Below are 18,624 nucleotides of genomic sequence, written 5' to 3'. Positions count from 1 at the left end.
AACTACCATATCATTAGTCAGTCACAAGTATGAGGAATAATATTTTAATGACCACAAGACAAACCTCTCACTTCTATTATTTCTCTCTTTCTACTCCCAAACGTCATTGTTGTCATAATGAAACCCACTAGTTAGGTGAAGATACTTGATTCCTCAGGCCAAATAGGTTAATGATAAGAAGACAATACTCCGGATTGAATATGACAATAAATTCATGCTGTACATATCAAAGCTAAGTTAGACAAGAGGTAGAAATTTGATGAATAGAAGGTTAATCAAATAATGCTATAGTCTTACCAGCAAATATTCAGTATATCCCCAACTGAAATTCAGATGGCATACCTAGGTAAATGATCAATTCTTGAAAAGGTTTTCAGTTCTCAGTGCTATTATAGTTTACTGAAATTTTAATAAATGTTTAATGATTGTTAAAAGTATCTCACAGGAAGGGGAGGTAAACAGATTGTTTTGCAGCTTCCAAACTGAACAGTCAGCTACTTGTTCAACAAAGGAGCACCTACCACAAGTAAGCCACATTTTCCATTTTCTCCAGAGATGGGTTCTGTGTGCCCTATCAAGCAGCAAAAGAACCTTAATATTATTCATACTATTGGGGACCACACGGATGAGGATGTTTTACAGTTGTGTCAGGATTCATTTTTCACATTAAATAGTAATGACACAAAGCAATGCACCGGACTAACCTTTGATGATTCACTAATCTTGTGCGGACGAGAGACTCGTGACTGCTTTGTTCCCTCCATTGCAGTTTCCTTTGTTCCACCTATCAAAAAGTATTAAATTGTTAAGTTTTGTTATAGAAAAACATCTGCTGTGTCATGGTGTTTTTAAACCACATCTCTACAAGAGGCTTCAAAACATGCTACATTCTGGAAATACCTGCTAAACTTGTCAACTAAAAATTACCTAATAACCTTTTATGGAATCAGCAATTCTAGTAATAGATTGCCATATCCATTCCGTTAGTATGGGGAAATAAGGTTCACACTATGGTGGAAAACCAAATATAAAGAGAACAGGAAGCAAGGATTAGGATACAGAGACTAGGGTAAGAAAATCTGCTTTTGTGGTGCTGACTAAGGGATTAAAATGGACAACACTGAAAGGAAATTTTCATTCATTTCTTCAGAAAATGTCATGGCATACTTAAATTCTTCAGAGGAGAAGGAGACCTTGGTTTAATTTAACTACAAGAACTAAACAGTCCCTCTTCTCTTACAGAGCCTAGATACCCAACTGGAACTCCATGGATATACTGAATTTGGGTCAAGTCAGGTACCGTATGTACAAAATTAAGCCTTTGGTTGGGCCAGCTCAGCACTCTACCACCACCTTGAGCGCAGTGTGGCAGATTCCCCTCAGAATGCAGGATCACTTTCAGACTGGATGTAAGAATGAGGATTTGATTTGGATAGGATGAAAAAAAAAACAAACAATAACATAGAAGCAGGGGTTGAGCACCTGGCTCATCAATATTGATTACAGCTGATTCAGACATCTATTTCCCAATCTTCCAAAGAAAAAGATCTACCTTTCTTTAATACCTCAGATCCAGCTCCACAGATGTTGGGAGCAAAGAATTTGAGAGGCTCACCAAATTCTGCGAGAAGAAATTCTTATGCAGCACAGTTTCAAACGACTACCTCCTTATTTTGTAATCTGTTAGTCTGAGATTCTTCCACTAGTGAAAACATTTAACTTGCCGTGCCCCTAAGGATTTTATGTTTAAGTAAGATCAGCCTCATTCTTTGTAGGTTCAAAAAATACAAATCTAAGCTACACTCTCATCTCAGGAATTATCTTAGCGAATCTCGTCTGGACTGCTACAATGCTAACATTATTCTTTATTAAACAAAGAATTATAGTGTCTTTCACATCAAAAGGTGTCTTTATGAACAGTTGTCCACGAGCATTATTCTACCAGACTCACTATAGTGCCAAACTCTGCTTGATTCAGAATCATTTGACTAAACTGGTGGTGCTGTCAAATGAACAAGACCACAATGCGCTGAAGCTCAGATGGTGGCACACCCAATTAACTGATTTGTCATTGGCCTGGCCATTAAACTAGTGACATGCTGAGGTAGGACCAGGTGGCACTTCACATCTGGCCTTTAGCTTAATTTCAAGTGGCAAGTTCAAGTTTAATTGTCATCCAACCAAACAGGAATATAGCCAAATGAAATAGTGTTCCCCTTGAGCCAAGGTGCAAAGCACAGTGCCAACAATCATACACAGCACAAGGCACACATAGCACAAGGAAGACAGCAGTAAACATATGGCCACACCAAAAAAATATCTAATGCAGCCCAAGTTCTATGGATGTTGTCATCAAGAACAAGCCCGCAGCAGTCTGCACTCTACCTTGTCTTCCACAGAGCGAACATTGGAGGGCAGCACTGATGTCTGCATGGACGCCACACCACTCTGCCTCAGGTGTCACCTCTCCTGGGCAGCTGCAACAGGCAACACCACACCATTAAGCCTAGGTCGTGCTACAACTTAGGCCACACAGCTCCCCTGCTATCAATCCCACCAATAAACCAATGAACCAGACTTCCAGGATTCCACATTACCTTACGCTTTCAAGAAAAGTAACTGAGACAGTCATTTGCAGTTAGACTGCACACCACCTCTAATGCCTCTCTACAGCCGGCAGCAACACAGTTTGCACCAAGTCCAGCTCCTTCGCCAATGAGCAACTGGCTGATGAGGTAAAATTACTTGAAATTCTTAATGTCCAGCAGTGACTTGTAAGCATAAAAAAAAGTTTTAAAAGACATTAACACCTTTGGTTGGCCCCATAGAGGCCACTGCGCCTGAGTGTGCTACCATCTTACTGGAAGAGAACATCAACCAACAGAAGTTAATTGCTTCATTTATTTGGTAAAATATTTTAAGTGTCTAATACAGCTGCAGATCTTGACTGCTTGTCATATTGCCAAAGGATGTCAGGATACTCCAGGCACAAGAATATAACTGAGATCGAGTCAACATATGGGTGAATGGGATCAGTTCACCTGGGTCTTCATATCTGAAAAAAGTGTAGGTGGATAGATACTGCAGGTAGTAATGACCAGGTTACCTCATCATTCATATTGTAAACTATCAAGCTACAAGCATTTGCACAAAGACTGTGGTATTTTCCCTACTGCTAATGAGAAATCTTTCAGAAAGTACAAATATTTTTACGTCTAGTCATGATCATGATATATGAAATACTGCTGTTTATGACTAGACACTACAAATAGCAATCTATTGAAGAGATAACAGTTTTTATAAACGAGGACAACATGGATAACTCTTCTGTTCTTTGCCAAGTTCGTCCCATGGGATCGCTGCTGATATGTGCAACAACACAATGTACTTAATACTTGATAACAGAAAATCTGTTCTGCCTAGCCACAAGTTAAAGAAGATCTATTTTAGCCTGACGTGCTTGCCAAATTTTCTGCAGTGATCCAGATTTGCAACAGTGATGGCAGCAAAAGGACATTCACAGAGCTAATGAAAGGATTTGACAAGTTTCATTAACTGATTGTATAACTCATTCTTTTATAGAAGAAACAATGCACTGTTGAAGGTAGTGGCAATGAAAGCAAAGCAATTTTGCAATTTCCACCATGCAAAGTATAATGTTAAAGCTTCAAAGGTGCTGTTAGTAATTCAGTGCAGACTTTGTTATTTGCAACCTTTTCTTTTTTTTTGTAATATATTTTTTAAAAGGAAAATTCATTTGAACTGATGAGAAACTAATGTATTTACAAACAAGTTTCAGTGTAAAACTATCCCTAAAACCTCTGAACAAAATCCAGATAAGTATTCTTTGTAAATGACATATAAAGCCAATATTACTGCTTAGCAGTTTTATTTTGGGCTGAAAACATTCTAATTTTATGATATATATTATTATTCCTTATAATGTAAGTGAATTGCAAAGGATTAAACAGGGGATTTTAAATATCAAAATATGCATTTTTAAAATCTATAATTTGTGGTTTGAAGGATCTAATTTAAAAGACATACATATTTCATTATTTCTTTAGAATACTGTATAATGTTTTGAATATTTAACTAAAAAAAAAGACTTTTTCCTGCTTTTGCCGTCTTCAAAATGTCTTACATGGTATCATGGCTTGGTGATGTCACAGGTTCCTAGTAAACCAATGCATGAGATATAAAAATGGAAAATCTCTTCCTACAGAAATTGCTGGATCTTCAAATAATCTTTGCATTGCTATTAAATGTAAACGCTGGGCCTACACAAAGGTACATTGTAATATAGACGACTACATCTGAAGAATAGAACATAGAAAATCTTGCATTAAGTTTGTTTTTTGAGAGCAAAATTCACACTTGTAGGGAATATTCAAATATAAGAAAAGGACCACAGACTTTAGAACCAAGTTTTTACAAATCTTTGTGAATTCTTTTATGGAAATTGTAAATGATTGAATCAGAACTATCCATTGAAGATGTTTATTTGAAGTTTCAAATAAAGACTCTTGATGTACTTTAAATTAACATCGATAAGACTATAAGATATAAGAGCAGAATTAGACCATTTGGAAATCCTGCATGCCCTGATCAATTACAAATATATTAACCTCTGTCTTAAATATACCTAATGATTTGGCCTCCACAGCCGCCTATGGCAACAAATTCCACAGATTCACCACTCTCTGGCTAAAGAAATTCCTCCTCATCTCCATTCTAAAATTATGCTCCTCTATTCTGAGTCTGTCCCCTCTGGTCCTAGACTCTCAAACCATAGGAAACATCCTGTCCACATCCACTCTATATAAAGGCCTTTCAAAGTACAATAGGCTTCAATTAAGTCACGCCCTCATTCTCCAGTGAATAAAGGCCCAGAGCCATCAAACACTATTTGTATGACAAGTTGTTCAAACCTGCAATTATTTTATGAACCTCCTTTGAATCCTGTCCAGTGTCAGCACATCCTTTAGGGGCTCAAAACAGCTCACAATACCCCAAGTGAGGCCTCACCAGTGATTTATAAAGCCTCAACATTACATTCTTGCTTTTTATATTCTAGTCATCTTGAAATAAATGCTAACATTGCATTTGCCTTCCTCACCAGACCACACCTGCAAATGAACATTTATGGAATCCTGCACAAGGACTCCCCAGACCCTTTGTGCCTCAGATCTTTGAATGTTCTCTCCTTTTGGTATTTCACCCACCAAAGTGCAAGACCATGTGCTTCCCAACACAGCCGCCTCTTTGCTCACTCTCCTAATTTAAGTCCTTCTGTAGCCTCCCTGCTTCCTCAAAACTACCTCCCTCTTCACCTATCTTCATATCATCCACAAACTTGGCCAGAAAGCCATCAATACTGTCATCCAAGTCATTGACATATATCTTAAAAAGAAGCGGTCCTAACGCAGACCTCTGTAGAATACCACGAGTTATTGGCAGCCAACTAGAAAAAGGCTCCCTTTATTCCCAGTCTTTGCCTCCTGCCAATCAGCCACTGCTTTATCCATGCTAGTATCTTTCCCGTAATACCACGGCTCTTAACTTGTTAAGCAGCCTCATGTGTGGCAACTTGTCGAAGGCCTTCTTAAAATTCAAGTACACAACATCCACAGATTCTTTGTCTATCCTATTTATTATTTCTTCAAAGAATTCCAACAGATTTGCCAGGCAATATTTTCTTTTGTGGAAACCATGCTGACAACAACCTATCACCTATTTTATCATGTGCCTCCAAGTACCCCGAAACCACATCCTTAACAATCGACTCCAACATCTTCCCAACTACTGAGGTCAGACTAACTGCCCTATAATTTCCTTTCTTCTGCCTCTGCCTTCTTGAAGGATGGAGTGATATTTGCAATTTTCCAGTCTTCCAGAGCCGTTCCGGAATCTAGTGATTCCATAATTTCTCCAGCCACCGCTTTCAGAACTCTGGGGTGTACACCATCTGGTTCAAGATTCAAATCTATGTACCTACAAGAAAATAACTGGATCAGTTAAAAACACAAGATCATTACAAGTTTGATTCAGTGGATAGCACACTCACTTACATAAAAAAGGAAGTTTGAAGGCCTATTACTGAACAGGATTTTATCAACTATGCAAAACTGAGTGAATTTTAGTCTGTCAGAGATAGCTGTTTTCAGTTACATCATAATCCATATATAAGGATGTTAAAAAAAATTCAAAACATAGAAAGTACAAAATCCTCCAAGTGTCCAGCCAACAAACAGTCCTTATTTTTCTAACAGAAATCAAATTGCACCTTATTGCAGCATATAATATTGTTGTCATAGTTTGTCCACTAAGTGCATATCAAAGTAATTTATAGATTCATTCCTGATAACTGGCTGAAATGCATAGCAGCAACATCTCATTTAACTATTTGCTAGTAATATAGATTGTACTTAGCTAGAGGAACAATTAACATCAATTTTTTTTCTCCAAGATTTCCTTTGATCCCTCTGCTCACAACCAATAACTCCAGCTTAAATTTGTTGGTCTTGTTGGTACCACAATAGCATGATGCTATTACATCTCAGGGCATTAGAGATCGGAGTTCAATTCCAATATCATTTGTAAAGACTCTGTACACCCTCCCCATAGAATGTGTGGGTTTTCTTCCGGTCCTCTAGTTTCCTCCCACAGTCCAAAGACGTAACGGTTAATAGATTAATTGGTTATTATAAATTGTCCAATGATTAGTTCAGAGTTAAATTGGGGTTTGCTGGGTGGTGTGGCTTGAAGGGTCAGAAGGACATATTCCACACTGCATCTCTAAAATAAAATTAATTAATAAATAATGGTGAATTTCTTTTAAAAGGTAATGAATTTACAGCATCATTACTTCTTTAATCTTGACAATGGGTTGGTGTGAAAACTTCAGAGGCATTTAAGAAAACCTGTTGCTTAATTAAATATTTCAACTGTTGTAAATTTCTCAAGGGCCAACAAAACCAAAACCTGATCATTCAAACTAATGCAAATCAATACTTCTAATTATTCATGCATACATCACTGATAAAGCCAGCATTTACCATCCATTCCCAACTGCCTGCTACACTAAGCAGTTTGCTGTGTCACTTCCATTAACAGCACCAGCAGGTCTGATGTCTTTCCCTGCAGGCGCAAACAATTATCCAGTATGTTCACAGTCACCATTATCCACTGACAGATTTTTCTTTATTCTAGATTTGCATTTAAAATCCCCAATGGCTGTACAGGATTCAGTCTCACATCCCTCGATCTATAATCTTTGCCTTTGTATACTAATATATTATCACTGAGTTGGATGATGCGCTGGGAAAAGAGGATTGCTGATATTGGAAGACTGTGTGACGGAAGAGACTGCATACTCTGGAATCTGGAGGAACAAACAATCGGCTAGAGGAACTCAGTGGGCCCAGAGGGAAGCAGATGAGAGCAGAATTATGAGACGCAGAAGAGATGTGACAGCAGGCTCCGTCAACCACAGCAGCAGGGGGCAGCTGCTGGAAAATAACACTTCCAAATGTTATGGGACAGAAAGCCTCATATTGAAAGTAGATGCACAGACATCGAGAAACTAGAAGGTAGGAATGACATCCTTTGAAGAGACAGGGTGGTAGGAAGTGTAGTCTCAGTAGCTACGAATCAGGAGGTTTATAATAAATAAGTGGACAGTTCATCTCCTGTGATGGAGACAGAGCGAAGCATCAGAAATGATCCAAGTGAATTTGAGAGCAGGCTGGAATTCTAGTATTCCTTTTCTTCTCCCAGGCGCAGAGGTTTTCCAGTAGACTGTTATTGGGAAGACAGCGTATCCAGGCCAATGGGGAAGGATATGTTGGTAACACCATCAGTGATGGGGAAGGGAATGGGTTTAACACCAAGAGCCGCACATGCGCCCTGCGACCCCGGAGTGAAACCAGCCGTCCTCAATACCGGACCGTTTCGCTCCGCGCTCGCACCGCCATCATCGGGCCCCAACGTCCATCGCAAACAACCCGAAAAAAAACAGCAATTACCCGGGTTAAAAAATTCTGCTCATGTCTCCGGGAGCCCATTCACCCTGTCAGCCACCAGCATTTCCTCACTAGCTTGCTTCTCCATTAAGTCATAGCGGAAGAAAGGTGGCGTCATTTGATTGACGTTTCCACCAATCTAATCCAATCATCGCTTCTAGTTCAGCGCCAGCTTCACTTTACCAATCGCAGGTGAGTATTTGCGGAATCCCGGTGTGATTCCGCCCACTGTTGCCACCGCAACCTTTAAAGCTGTAAGCATGCTAGTTTGAAATTTGTTAAGGTCCGAGAAAAGTGATGCGTTAGTTTCACGTTCATGATTGAGGTTATAATTCTAAACTTATAGTTATAGTTATATGAGGTTCATAGTTAGAATCAAAGACATTAGATAGATAGATAGATAGATACTTTATTCATCCCCATGGGGAAATTCAACATTTTTTCCAATGTCCCATACACTTGTTGTAGCAAAACTAATTACATACAATACTTAACTCAGTAAAAATATGATATGCATCTAAATCACTCGCTCAAAAAGCATTAATAATAGCTTTTAAAAAGTTCTTAAGTAGTTTACTTAAATACATTAAATACAATCAACCCGGGCACTTTAACATATCTTACTCCTGGCGGTTGAATTGTAAAGCCTAATGGCATTGGGGAGTATTGACCTCTTCATCCTGTCTGAGGAGCATTGCATCGATAGCAATTTATATTAACTTTATTTCTTTTTGTAATGATATTGCCTCGATTGCTCAAATAAAATTAACATTTCAGGGTGAAATCCTTCATCCTGTACTGTTAATACAGTTTTTCCTTCCACAAACGCTATCTGACCATTTGAGTCAGCACTTCCTCTTTTTATATTGTCAACCTACCTCCATTGAGTAGCAGTTGTGCATATCATTCAGTCTATCTGGTCCGTGCTGACCACAGACTCTCCAGTTAGTCCAAGATTCCCACACTCAACCCATAACCACAACCCTCTACACCCCCCCTTTCCCACAGCCCTTCTTTTTCTTGTACCTATCCAAACAGATGTTGCAATTGTACCAACTTCGACTTCCTCTGGCAGCTCATTCCAGCTAGTCACTAACCTTTGTGTAAGGAAATTACCACTCAGGTCTCTTTTAAATATCTCCCTTTTCATTTTGGATCTTGCCCTCTAGTTTTGGACTTCCAAACCCCATGACTGTCCACATTAAAAGCCTTCCACTTGCCAACTCTTGCTTTGCCTTTAAATAGTCACTTAGTAGACCTCCAGCCAGATCTTGCCTAATGCCCTCAAAGCTGGCCCTGCAGCACTTTAGGCTTTGACCCATGGACCTGTTCTATCTGAGTTTAAAACTAATAGAATTGTGATCTCTGGACCCAAAGTGATCACCAACTACCACTTCAAAGTGCAAAGGAATTTTTATTATCAAAGTACATATATGTCACAACATACAACCCTGAGATTCATTTTCTTGTCAACATACTCAACAAATCAATAGAATAATAACCATAACAGAATCAATAACAAGAGGGTTCAACCAGAGTACAGAAGACTAAAACTGTGCAAGTGAAAAAGGAAATAATAAGAAGAAAAAAGAATAAATACGGGAAAAGAAAGAATCTCCTATATTAAAACATTTGATTGATTTATGGAATAAGATAAATGTTGACGATGAGACAAAGAAATCCTTATTAGCAAAGAGATCTTTAATCCAAAATAGACTTATTCCTTTTACAATGGATAATCAACTTTTATATAATTGGTTTCAAAAAGGGATTAGATATATAGGAGATTGTTTTGAAGGAGGTATATTAATGTCATTTGATCAATTAAAGAATAAATATAAAGTATCAAGCAACACTCTTTTTTGTTACTTTCAACTAAGGGCTTATTTAAGAGAAAAGCTAGGTCAAACAATGTTACTACCGAAACCCAATGAAATAGAAACTTTAATTCAAAAAGGAAAGATTAAAAAATTTATCTCTTGTATGTATAATTTGATTCAAAAACAGGCAATTAAACAAGGAGTCCATAAGTCAAGACAAAAATGGGAAAGTGATTTGAATATCAAAATTGAAGAAAAAAACTGGTCAAGAGTATGTCTTGAGAGTATGACAAATACAATAAACGTTCGATTAAGATTAGTGCAATACAATTTTTTACATCAACTATATATTACACCACAAAAAATAAACAAATTAAACCCAAATCTATCTGATCAGTGTTTTCGATGTAACCAAGAAATTGGTACTTTTTTACATTCTACTTGGTCTTGCTCTAAGATTCAACCTTTTTGGACAAATTTAAGAGTTTTACTGGAACAAATTATTGGAATACAACTTCCACACAACCCAATATTACTTTTACTAGGTAATATTGAAGGGATAAAACCGATATCCAGATTGAATAAATATCAGAAAGAATTTATAAAAATTGCATTGGCAGTAGCCAAAAAAGCTATTGCAGTGACTTGGAAATCGGATACATATCTAAGTATAGATCGTTGGAAGAACAAAATTTATGGCTGTATTCCACTTGAAAAAATCACTTACAATTTAAGAGATAAATATGAAACATTTTTGAAAATTTGGCGCCCTTATTTACAAAAGACAGGATTAAATATATAGGTGCTCCGAAGATGAAATAATTGGTTACTTGGGGAAAGAAATAAATACATACACTAAAGTTATTACGAACTCCGTGGAGCATGTGGGGACCCTCCAATATCCAGGCATTCCTTTTTTCTTCCTTTTTTTTTTCTCTTTCTTTTTTTTTAATAGGGATGTTAGGGGGGAAGGGTTAAGGGGAGGGGGGCTGGGTAACACATTTTTTTTCCCATACACATTTATTCTGTAACTATTTGAAAACAATAAAAAAAGTTTAAAAAAAAAGAAAAAAGAATAAATATTGAGAACATGAGATAAAGTCCTTGAAAGTGAATCCATTGGCTTTGGGAACATTTCAATGATGGGGCTAGTGAAATTGAGTGAAGTTATCCCCTTTCGTTCAAGAGCCTGATGGTTGATGGGTAGTAACTGTTCCTGAACCTGATAGTGAGAGTCCTGTGGCTCCTGTACCTTCTTCCTGAAGACAGCAGCAAGAAGAGAGCATGTGAAGGTCCCTAATGATGGATACTGCTTTCCTACAGCAGCATTTCATATAAATGTGCTCAATGGTTGGGAGGGCATTACACAAGATGTATTAGGCTATATCCACTACTTGTTGTAAGATTTTCTATTCAAGGGCATTAGTGTTTCCATGGCAAGCTGTGATGCAGCCAGTCAATATACTCTCCACTACACATCTATAGAAGTTTGTCAAAGCTTTAGATGCCATGTCGACTCTCTGCAAACTGCTTAGGAAGTAGAGGCAGTTCTTTGCTTTCTTTGTAATTGCACTTATGTGCTGGGCCAGGACAGATCCTCTGAAAAAGTACCATCCAGGAATTTAAATTTGCTAATCCTCTTCACCTATGATTCTCTGTACTGGCTCATGGACCTCTGGTATCCTTCTCCTGAAGTCTAATATCAGTTCCTTGGTCTTGCTGAAGTTGAATGAGAGGTTGTCGTTATGACACCACTCATCATGATTTCCAATCTCCTCCTATATGCTGATTTATCACTACCTTTGATTCAAGCAAACTTGAATATAGCATTGGAGCTGTGTTTAGCCACAGCGTCATAATTGTACAGTAAGTAGAGCAGGGAAATAAGCACATAGCGTTGTGGTGCACCTATGCTGATGGACATTGTGGAGGAGGTGTTGTTGCCGATTAGAACTGACTGGGATAAGCAAGCAAGGAAATCTGAGATCCAATTACACAAGGCGGTATTGAAGCCAAGGTCTTGGAGCTATAGATTAGTTCTGAGAGGATGATGGTTTTGAATGCTGAGCTGCAGTCGATAAAGAGCTTGTTGCTGTATGCATCTTTGCTGTCTAAATGTTCCAGGGTTGAATGAAGAGCAATGAGATGGTATCTGTTGTGGACCTGTTGTTCTGTTAGGCAAATTGGAGTGGATCTAAGTTGCTTCTCAGGCAAGAATTGATATGTTTCATCATCAAACTCTCAAAATCTCCAAAAGCAGGTCATAATGCTTTTTTTTACGCACTGGTATAATTGAAGCAGGTGGGTACTGGACACTACCGAAGAAAAAATTTCAAGATCTCAGTGAACCTACCAGCCAGTTGATCAGCACAGGTCTTTAGTATGTGGCCAGGTACCCCATCTGGGCCGAATATTTTTCATGGGTTCACTCCAGGAAGGCAGCTCACACATTGGCTTCAGAGACTGAAATCAGAGGTTCATTGGGAAATGTAGGAGTTTGTAATGGTTCCTCCATGTTATGATGGTCAACACGAGCACAGAAAGCTTTGAGCTCATCTGGAAGTGAAGCCTTGCTGTCTCCCATATAATTTGATTTAACTTTATAAGAGGTGATAGTGATCAAGTACCACCACAACTGTTGAGCATCCTTTATGGATTCTAGTTTGGTTTGGAATTTCGACTTTGTCCATGAAATTGCTTTTGTGAACCACCTCAGTCCCTAAGAGGAGGTCCATTATTGTTCCTTCCTAAGTAGGTTCCTGTATGTATTGGATGCAGCACACAAATTTCACCTTATCATGGCCCATTGCACTCTGGGTGGCCCAGTTGCTACCAGGAGAATTGAAATCTCCCATCAGTACAACACTACTCTTCTCACTCTTTTCTCAGGAAAGCCATGGCCCAATTAGGGAGAGCTAGCATGGCTTTGTGCAGGGAAAGTTGTGTGTTACTATCTTGATTGAGTCTTTTGACGAAGTGGTGAGGATGATTGATAAAGGCAGAGCTGTGGATATTGTCTATATGGATTTTAGTGGGGTATTTGTCAAAGTATTTGACAAAGAAGATTAAGATGCATGGGATCAGTGGTGAGCTGGTCATTTGCATTGAGAACTGGCATAGCCATAGAAGACAGAGAGTAGTGGTCAACATCATGTCAAAGCAGTTGTATTTACAGATATTTTTAATCTCTCCCTCTCCCAGTGTAGAGTTCCCTCCTGTTTCAAAATACCCACCATTGCGCCGGTACCTAAGAAGACCAGGCAACATGTTTGAATGACTCACGTCCTGTCGTACTCACATCAATAATAAGCAGATGATTTGAGAGGCTGGTCAGGACTACATCTGCAGCATGCTACCACCCACACTGGACCCCCTACAATTCGCTTACCGACATAACCGATCCACAGATAACCCAATAACCACAGTTCTACACACCGTCCTTATGCATCTGGAGAAGAAAGACGCTTATGTGAGAATGCTGTTCTTGGACTACAGTTCATCATTCGACACCATAATTCCCTCCAGGCTTGACAAGAATCTCAGAGGTCTCAGCCTTCATCCTACCATGTGCAACTGGATCCTGGACTTCCTGTCAGATCGCCGGCAGGTGGTAAGAGTGGGCTCCCTCAGCTTGGCCCCTCTGACCCTCAATACAGATGCCTCTCAGGGCTGTGTCCTAAGCCCCCTCCATTACTCTCTGTATACTCATGATTGTGTCACCACCCACAGCTCCAATCTGCTAATCAAATTTGCTAACAATACTACATTGATTGGCCTTATCTCAAATAATAACAGGGCAGCCTAGGGAGAAGAAGTCATCACCCTGACACAAAGGTGTCAAGAAAAAAACCTCTCCCTCAATGTCGCAAAAACAAAGGAGAGGAATGGAGACAGGCTAACCCCTATTGACATCAATGGATTTGGGGTTGAGAGGGTGAACAGCTTTATGTTCCTTGGCATACACATCACCAAGGATCTCATGTGGTCTGTACATGCCAGCTGTGTGGTGAAAATAGCACAACAGCACCTCTTTCACCTTAGACAGTTGAAGAAGTTTGGTATGGGTCTCCAAATTCTAAGGGCTTTCTACAGGGGCACAATTGAGAGTATCACTGCCTGGTATGGGAAATGTACCTCTTTCGATCACAGGACACTGCAGAGAGTGGTGCGGACAGCCCAGCACATCTGTAGATGTGAACTTCCCACTATGTAAAAAGGACCCGAGTCACCCCAACCACAAACTGTTCCAGCTGCTACCTTTCAGGAAATGGTACCGCAGCATAAAAGCCGGGACCAACGGGCTCCAAGACAGCTTCTTCCACCAGGCATCAGACTAATTAATTCACACTGATACACTTGTATTTCTATGCTATATTAACTGTGCTGTTGTACATACTATTTATTACAAAATACCATAAACTGCATATTGCACATTTAGATGGAGACATGTAAAGCTTATTGCTCCTCGTGTATGTGAAGGATAGAAGTAATAAAGTCAATTCAATTCATGTCTTTCAAATGATTGAGTTTTTGGATGAGGTGTCAAGGGTGATTGATGAAGGTAGAGCTGTGAATGTTGCCTACATGGATTTCAGTAAGGCATTTGACAAGGTCCCTCATAGAGGCTCATACAGGATATTAGGATGGAAGGAATACATGGTGAATTGGCCATTTGGATTCAGAACTGGCTTGCACTTGGAAGACAGAGGGTAGCAATCAAAGGGTGGAGGATTATTCTCAGTGGAGGACTGTGATCAGTGGTGTTCTGCAGGGATATATACTGGGACCTCTTCTGTTTGTGATGTATATACAGTAAATAAGCTGGATGAAAATTAGATGGATGGGTAAATAAGTTTGCAGATGATATGAAGATTTTTGGTGGTGTGACTAGGATAGACCATTGCAAAGAATACGGTGGGATACAGATCAGTTGTAGATATGGTTGGAGAAATGGCTGACAGAGTTTAACCCAGCCAGATATGTAGTGTTGCATCTTGGCAGGTCAAATGTAAAGAGAGAGTACACTGTTAAGGGTAAGACCATAACAGTGGAGATGTGCAGAGGAATTTTGGGTCCAGGTTCACAGCTCCCTGAAGGTGCCTACACAGGGTGGTAGGGTGGTTGAGAAGGCATATGGATTGCTTGCCTATATTAGTTGAGGCTTTGAGTTCAAATGTATGGCAGGTTATGTCACAGCTTTATAAAACTATAGTTAGGCTGCATCTGGAGTATTGCATGCAGTTCTGGTTGCCCCATTATAGGAATAATGTTGAGGCTTCAGAGAGGGAACAGAAGGGGTTGCTAGAGGTCAAGCGCTCTATAATGAGAGGTTGTACAAACGGGGTTTTTTTTTCTGGAGGGGCAGAGGCTGAGGGGAGATCTAATAGAGGATTTTAAGATGATGAGAGGCATAGATAGTGTAGAAAACAGAATCTTTTTTCCAGGGTTGATATGTCTAAAACCAGGAGGTGTGCATTTAAGGTGAGAGGGGGTAATTTCAAAGAAGATGTAAAGGGCAAATAGGTTACACTGGGAGTGGTGGGTGCCTGGAATGGGTTGGTGGTTGAGGCAGTACATTAAAGACTTTTAAGAGACATTTAGATAGGCACATGAATGAGATGGAAATGGAAGAACATGTTCATTGTGTACTCAGAAAAGATTAGTTGGCCATTGATTACTAATTTACTTGGTTCAGCCCACCATTGTTTGCTGAAGGGCTGGTTCTTGAGCTGAACTGTTCTATGTTCTATCTGTTCCTCAATTTCCTGCTGACTGTTGTTGGGGGGGGGGGGGGCGGTCTATCATATAATTCATTAAGGTGACCGTCCTCTTCTTATTTCTAAATTCTACCCAAATTCCTTCTGTTACATGATCCCAATCATATATCCTGTCTAAACACTGTTGTTATGTCCCTTAATCAAAAAGGCAATATCTCTTCTACTCATATCTGTTCCCTTGTTATGCTGAAAGCATCAGTATCCCAACGCTTTGAAGTACTAATCCTGTTTTCCTTGCAGTCATGTTTCTGTTATGGCCACAGTATCCCAGTTCCTAGAGGCAATTGTCACCATCAGTTCATCTGCATTTACCTATATGTCGCGTGGAAATTGATTAAATTTAAAGCATCTTTCTCATTGTAAATCAATGCCGACAATTTAGAGCTGAGCGTATTCAGTGTGGTTTATGTTGCTATTAGTTCTGAACAACAGTTGTATATATGCACACATTACATTTTAAAGAAGAGAAATAATTCAAGAAATTTATTAGAAATTCTCATGGTGTCTCCCTTAAAGGATCTGAACAAAAAAAAAGCAGATTAATAGATTTTTCTTCCAATTGCTTTTTGAAGTATTACATGTGGAGAGTGATTTTGGCAGTTATTGATATACTTGCAGATATTGAATACAAAAATAATTGAATGTACATGCATTAGAAGATACTAGGAAATATAATAAGCCTTAGGTAATTAAGTTTTTTGTTTATGAACTTTTGGTTAAGATATATTAAATATGCATTAATATATTTTACATGATCTTATTTCCTGTGCTAATTGTATAAACTTCTCTCAGAAGACAACGCTTTGTAACATCATTTCTGAGACAAAACAGTAAATGTGACATGTTTGGAAACAACAGGAGATTTAGAAGTAAAAACACAAAATGCTGGAAGTTGAGTTATGGGGCAATACAACACAGAATTGGGCCATTAGGCCCAATGAGTCTATGCCAACCTTGGGGCCAACTCAGCAAATCCAAATTTTGTGTGTTCAGCCCATTTCACTCTAAGCCCTGCCCCTCCATGTACCTATCCAAGGGTTTCTTGAAAGATACTGTTGTGCCTGCCTCAACCAGCTCCTCTGGCAGCTTGTTCCATATACTCAACTATGTGAAGAAATTAGCCCTCAAGTTCCTTTTAGCTGCTGGTGCCACGGTCACAAAGTGGTTAGCATGATGCTATTACAGCATGGGGCACTGCACTTCCGAGTTCATTTCGAACGCCATCTGTAAGGAGTTTGTACTCCCCGAATGTGTGAGTTTCCTCTGGGTGCTGTGGTTTCCTCCCACATTCCAAAGACATATTGGATAGAAGGTTAATCGAGCATTATAAATTGTCCAGTGATCAGGCTCAAGTTATATAGGTGACTTACTAGGCAGTGCGGCTCGTTGGACTGGAAGGGCCTATTCCACACTGATCTCTAAATCAATCAATCAGTCTTTCTTCTTTCATCATAAATCTATTCCCTCCTGTTTTTGCTCTACCCTGCCCTGGGGAAAATACAGTTACCATCTGGAATTGGACACAAAATCAAATTCATTAACACTGACATGCAGAACTATGCTAAAAGTCTTAAACAGATATGTACAGTAGCCTAAGACTTCTGCACGGTACTGTAGCAATTTTATGTATTCCACTGTGCTGCTGATGCAAGAATAAAAACAGATTTCATGACATATGTGAGTGATGATAACCTGATCCTGATATGCTCTCTACAGTGGACTGAGACTGGGAAATGGGCAGAGAGAAGGGCATCATGGTTGGGAAAGGGGGAAGGAGTGGGAAGCACCAGAGAGACATTCTGTAATGATCAATTGTTCAAAATGAAACAACCTTGCCTGGTGTCCCAGGACTGGGTGTGTCTGCACCTGCATCACTTCCCATCCATGGCACTCCTTCTCTGCCACCTGTCCTACACCCCTGCCGCGGTGCTCCACCCTTGCCATTCCCAACATCCTTTGCTCTCACCAGATTAACAAACTCCCTCTCAAGTCCATGTTGACATATACAGAACTGTGCAAAAGTCTTAGGCATCCTAGCTATATATGTATAAAAATACATTTTTGCACTGTACTGTATGACATGAAATTTGTTGTTTTTTGGCAGCAGTAAAGTGTGAAGACATAAAAATCTATCACTTCAGAAAAAATAAATTGTGCAAAGTAAAGGAATAACAGGGAAATGTTGGTGGACTGTTCAGAAATCTGATGATGGAAAAAGTTGTTACTAAATTGCCAGTTATAGATCTTCAGTCTCATCTACCTCTTTCCTAATGTTAGTACTGAGAAGAGGGCATATTCCAGATGGTGGGGATGGGGCAGGGGTTCTTCATGATGAATGCTAACTTCTTGAGGCACAGTTTCTTGAAGATGTTGTTGATGGTGGGGAGTGTTGTTGCCATGATAGGGCAATGGTGAAAGGTTGCCATGACAGTTGAAATTATAACCCTTTGCAGTTTCTTGTGATCCTGTGCATTGGAAGCTCCATTCACTTTACCCATATCGCTCATCATTTTAAACTCTTCTATAAGGTCGCCATTCATTCTAGATCTTAAGAAATAAAGACCTACCATGGCCAACCTAAGTATAACCCAAGTCATCTAGTTTTAGCTACATTCTCATAAATCTTTCTGCACCCTTTCCAGTTTAACCACGTCTTTCCTATAACAAGGTGACCAAAACTCTACACTGAGACCAATGACTTGTAGAACTGAAACATAATTTGCTATTTCCTATATTCAGTGCCCTGACTGATGTTCCATTACATTCCTTAATGCCCTACTAGTAATATATAAGTTCTGTGCTTGTCAGATTTTCAAAAATGCATCAAATCACACTTACCCATTTTGATATTCCTCGGCTTACTTCCCATATTGATTAACGTCCCTTTATACTCTTCAATAACTTTTTTTGGCTATCAACAACACCTCCTAATTTTGTGTAATCCACAAACTTACTGATCAAGCCTTGTGCTTAAGAGTCAGGTTGTGTTTGTAGAGTAGATAA

General features: G+C 39.3%; 1 protein-coding gene across 2 annotated transcripts in view; it reads right to left on the bottom strand.

The window, feature by feature from the left end:
- The window catches only part of klhl36 (kelch-like family member 36), a 28,370-nt gene extending 20,220 nt beyond the window's left edge, over positions 1 to 8,150 (bottom strand). Inside the window, exons 1-2 of one of the 2 annotated variants that reach the window (XM_073070334.1) lie at positions 8,028 to 8,150; positions 705 to 784 (exon numbers count right to left, since the gene is read on the bottom strand). In XM_073070334.1, the coding sequence (XP_072926435.1) occupies positions 705 to 764 (60 nt within the window). In that variant the 5' untranslated portion in view covers positions 765 to 784; positions 8,028 to 8,150. Of the gene's footprint in view, positions 1 to 704; positions 785 to 7,058; positions 7,699 to 8,027 lie in introns of those variants that run through there. The other variant, XM_073070333.1, reaches the window with a different exon arrangement.
- Positions 8,151 to 18,624: the final 10,474 nt, after the last annotated feature.

This window comes from Hemitrygon akajei, chromosome 17 (genome assembly GCF_048418815.1).
Source record: "Hemitrygon akajei chromosome 17, sHemAka1.3, whole genome shotgun sequence".
NCBI lineage: Eukaryota > Metazoa > Chordata > Chondrichthyes > Myliobatiformes > Dasyatidae > Hemitrygon > Hemitrygon akajei.
Note: the sequence above shows the minus strand (reverse complement) of the source record. Positions and strands in the feature narration are given on the sequence as shown.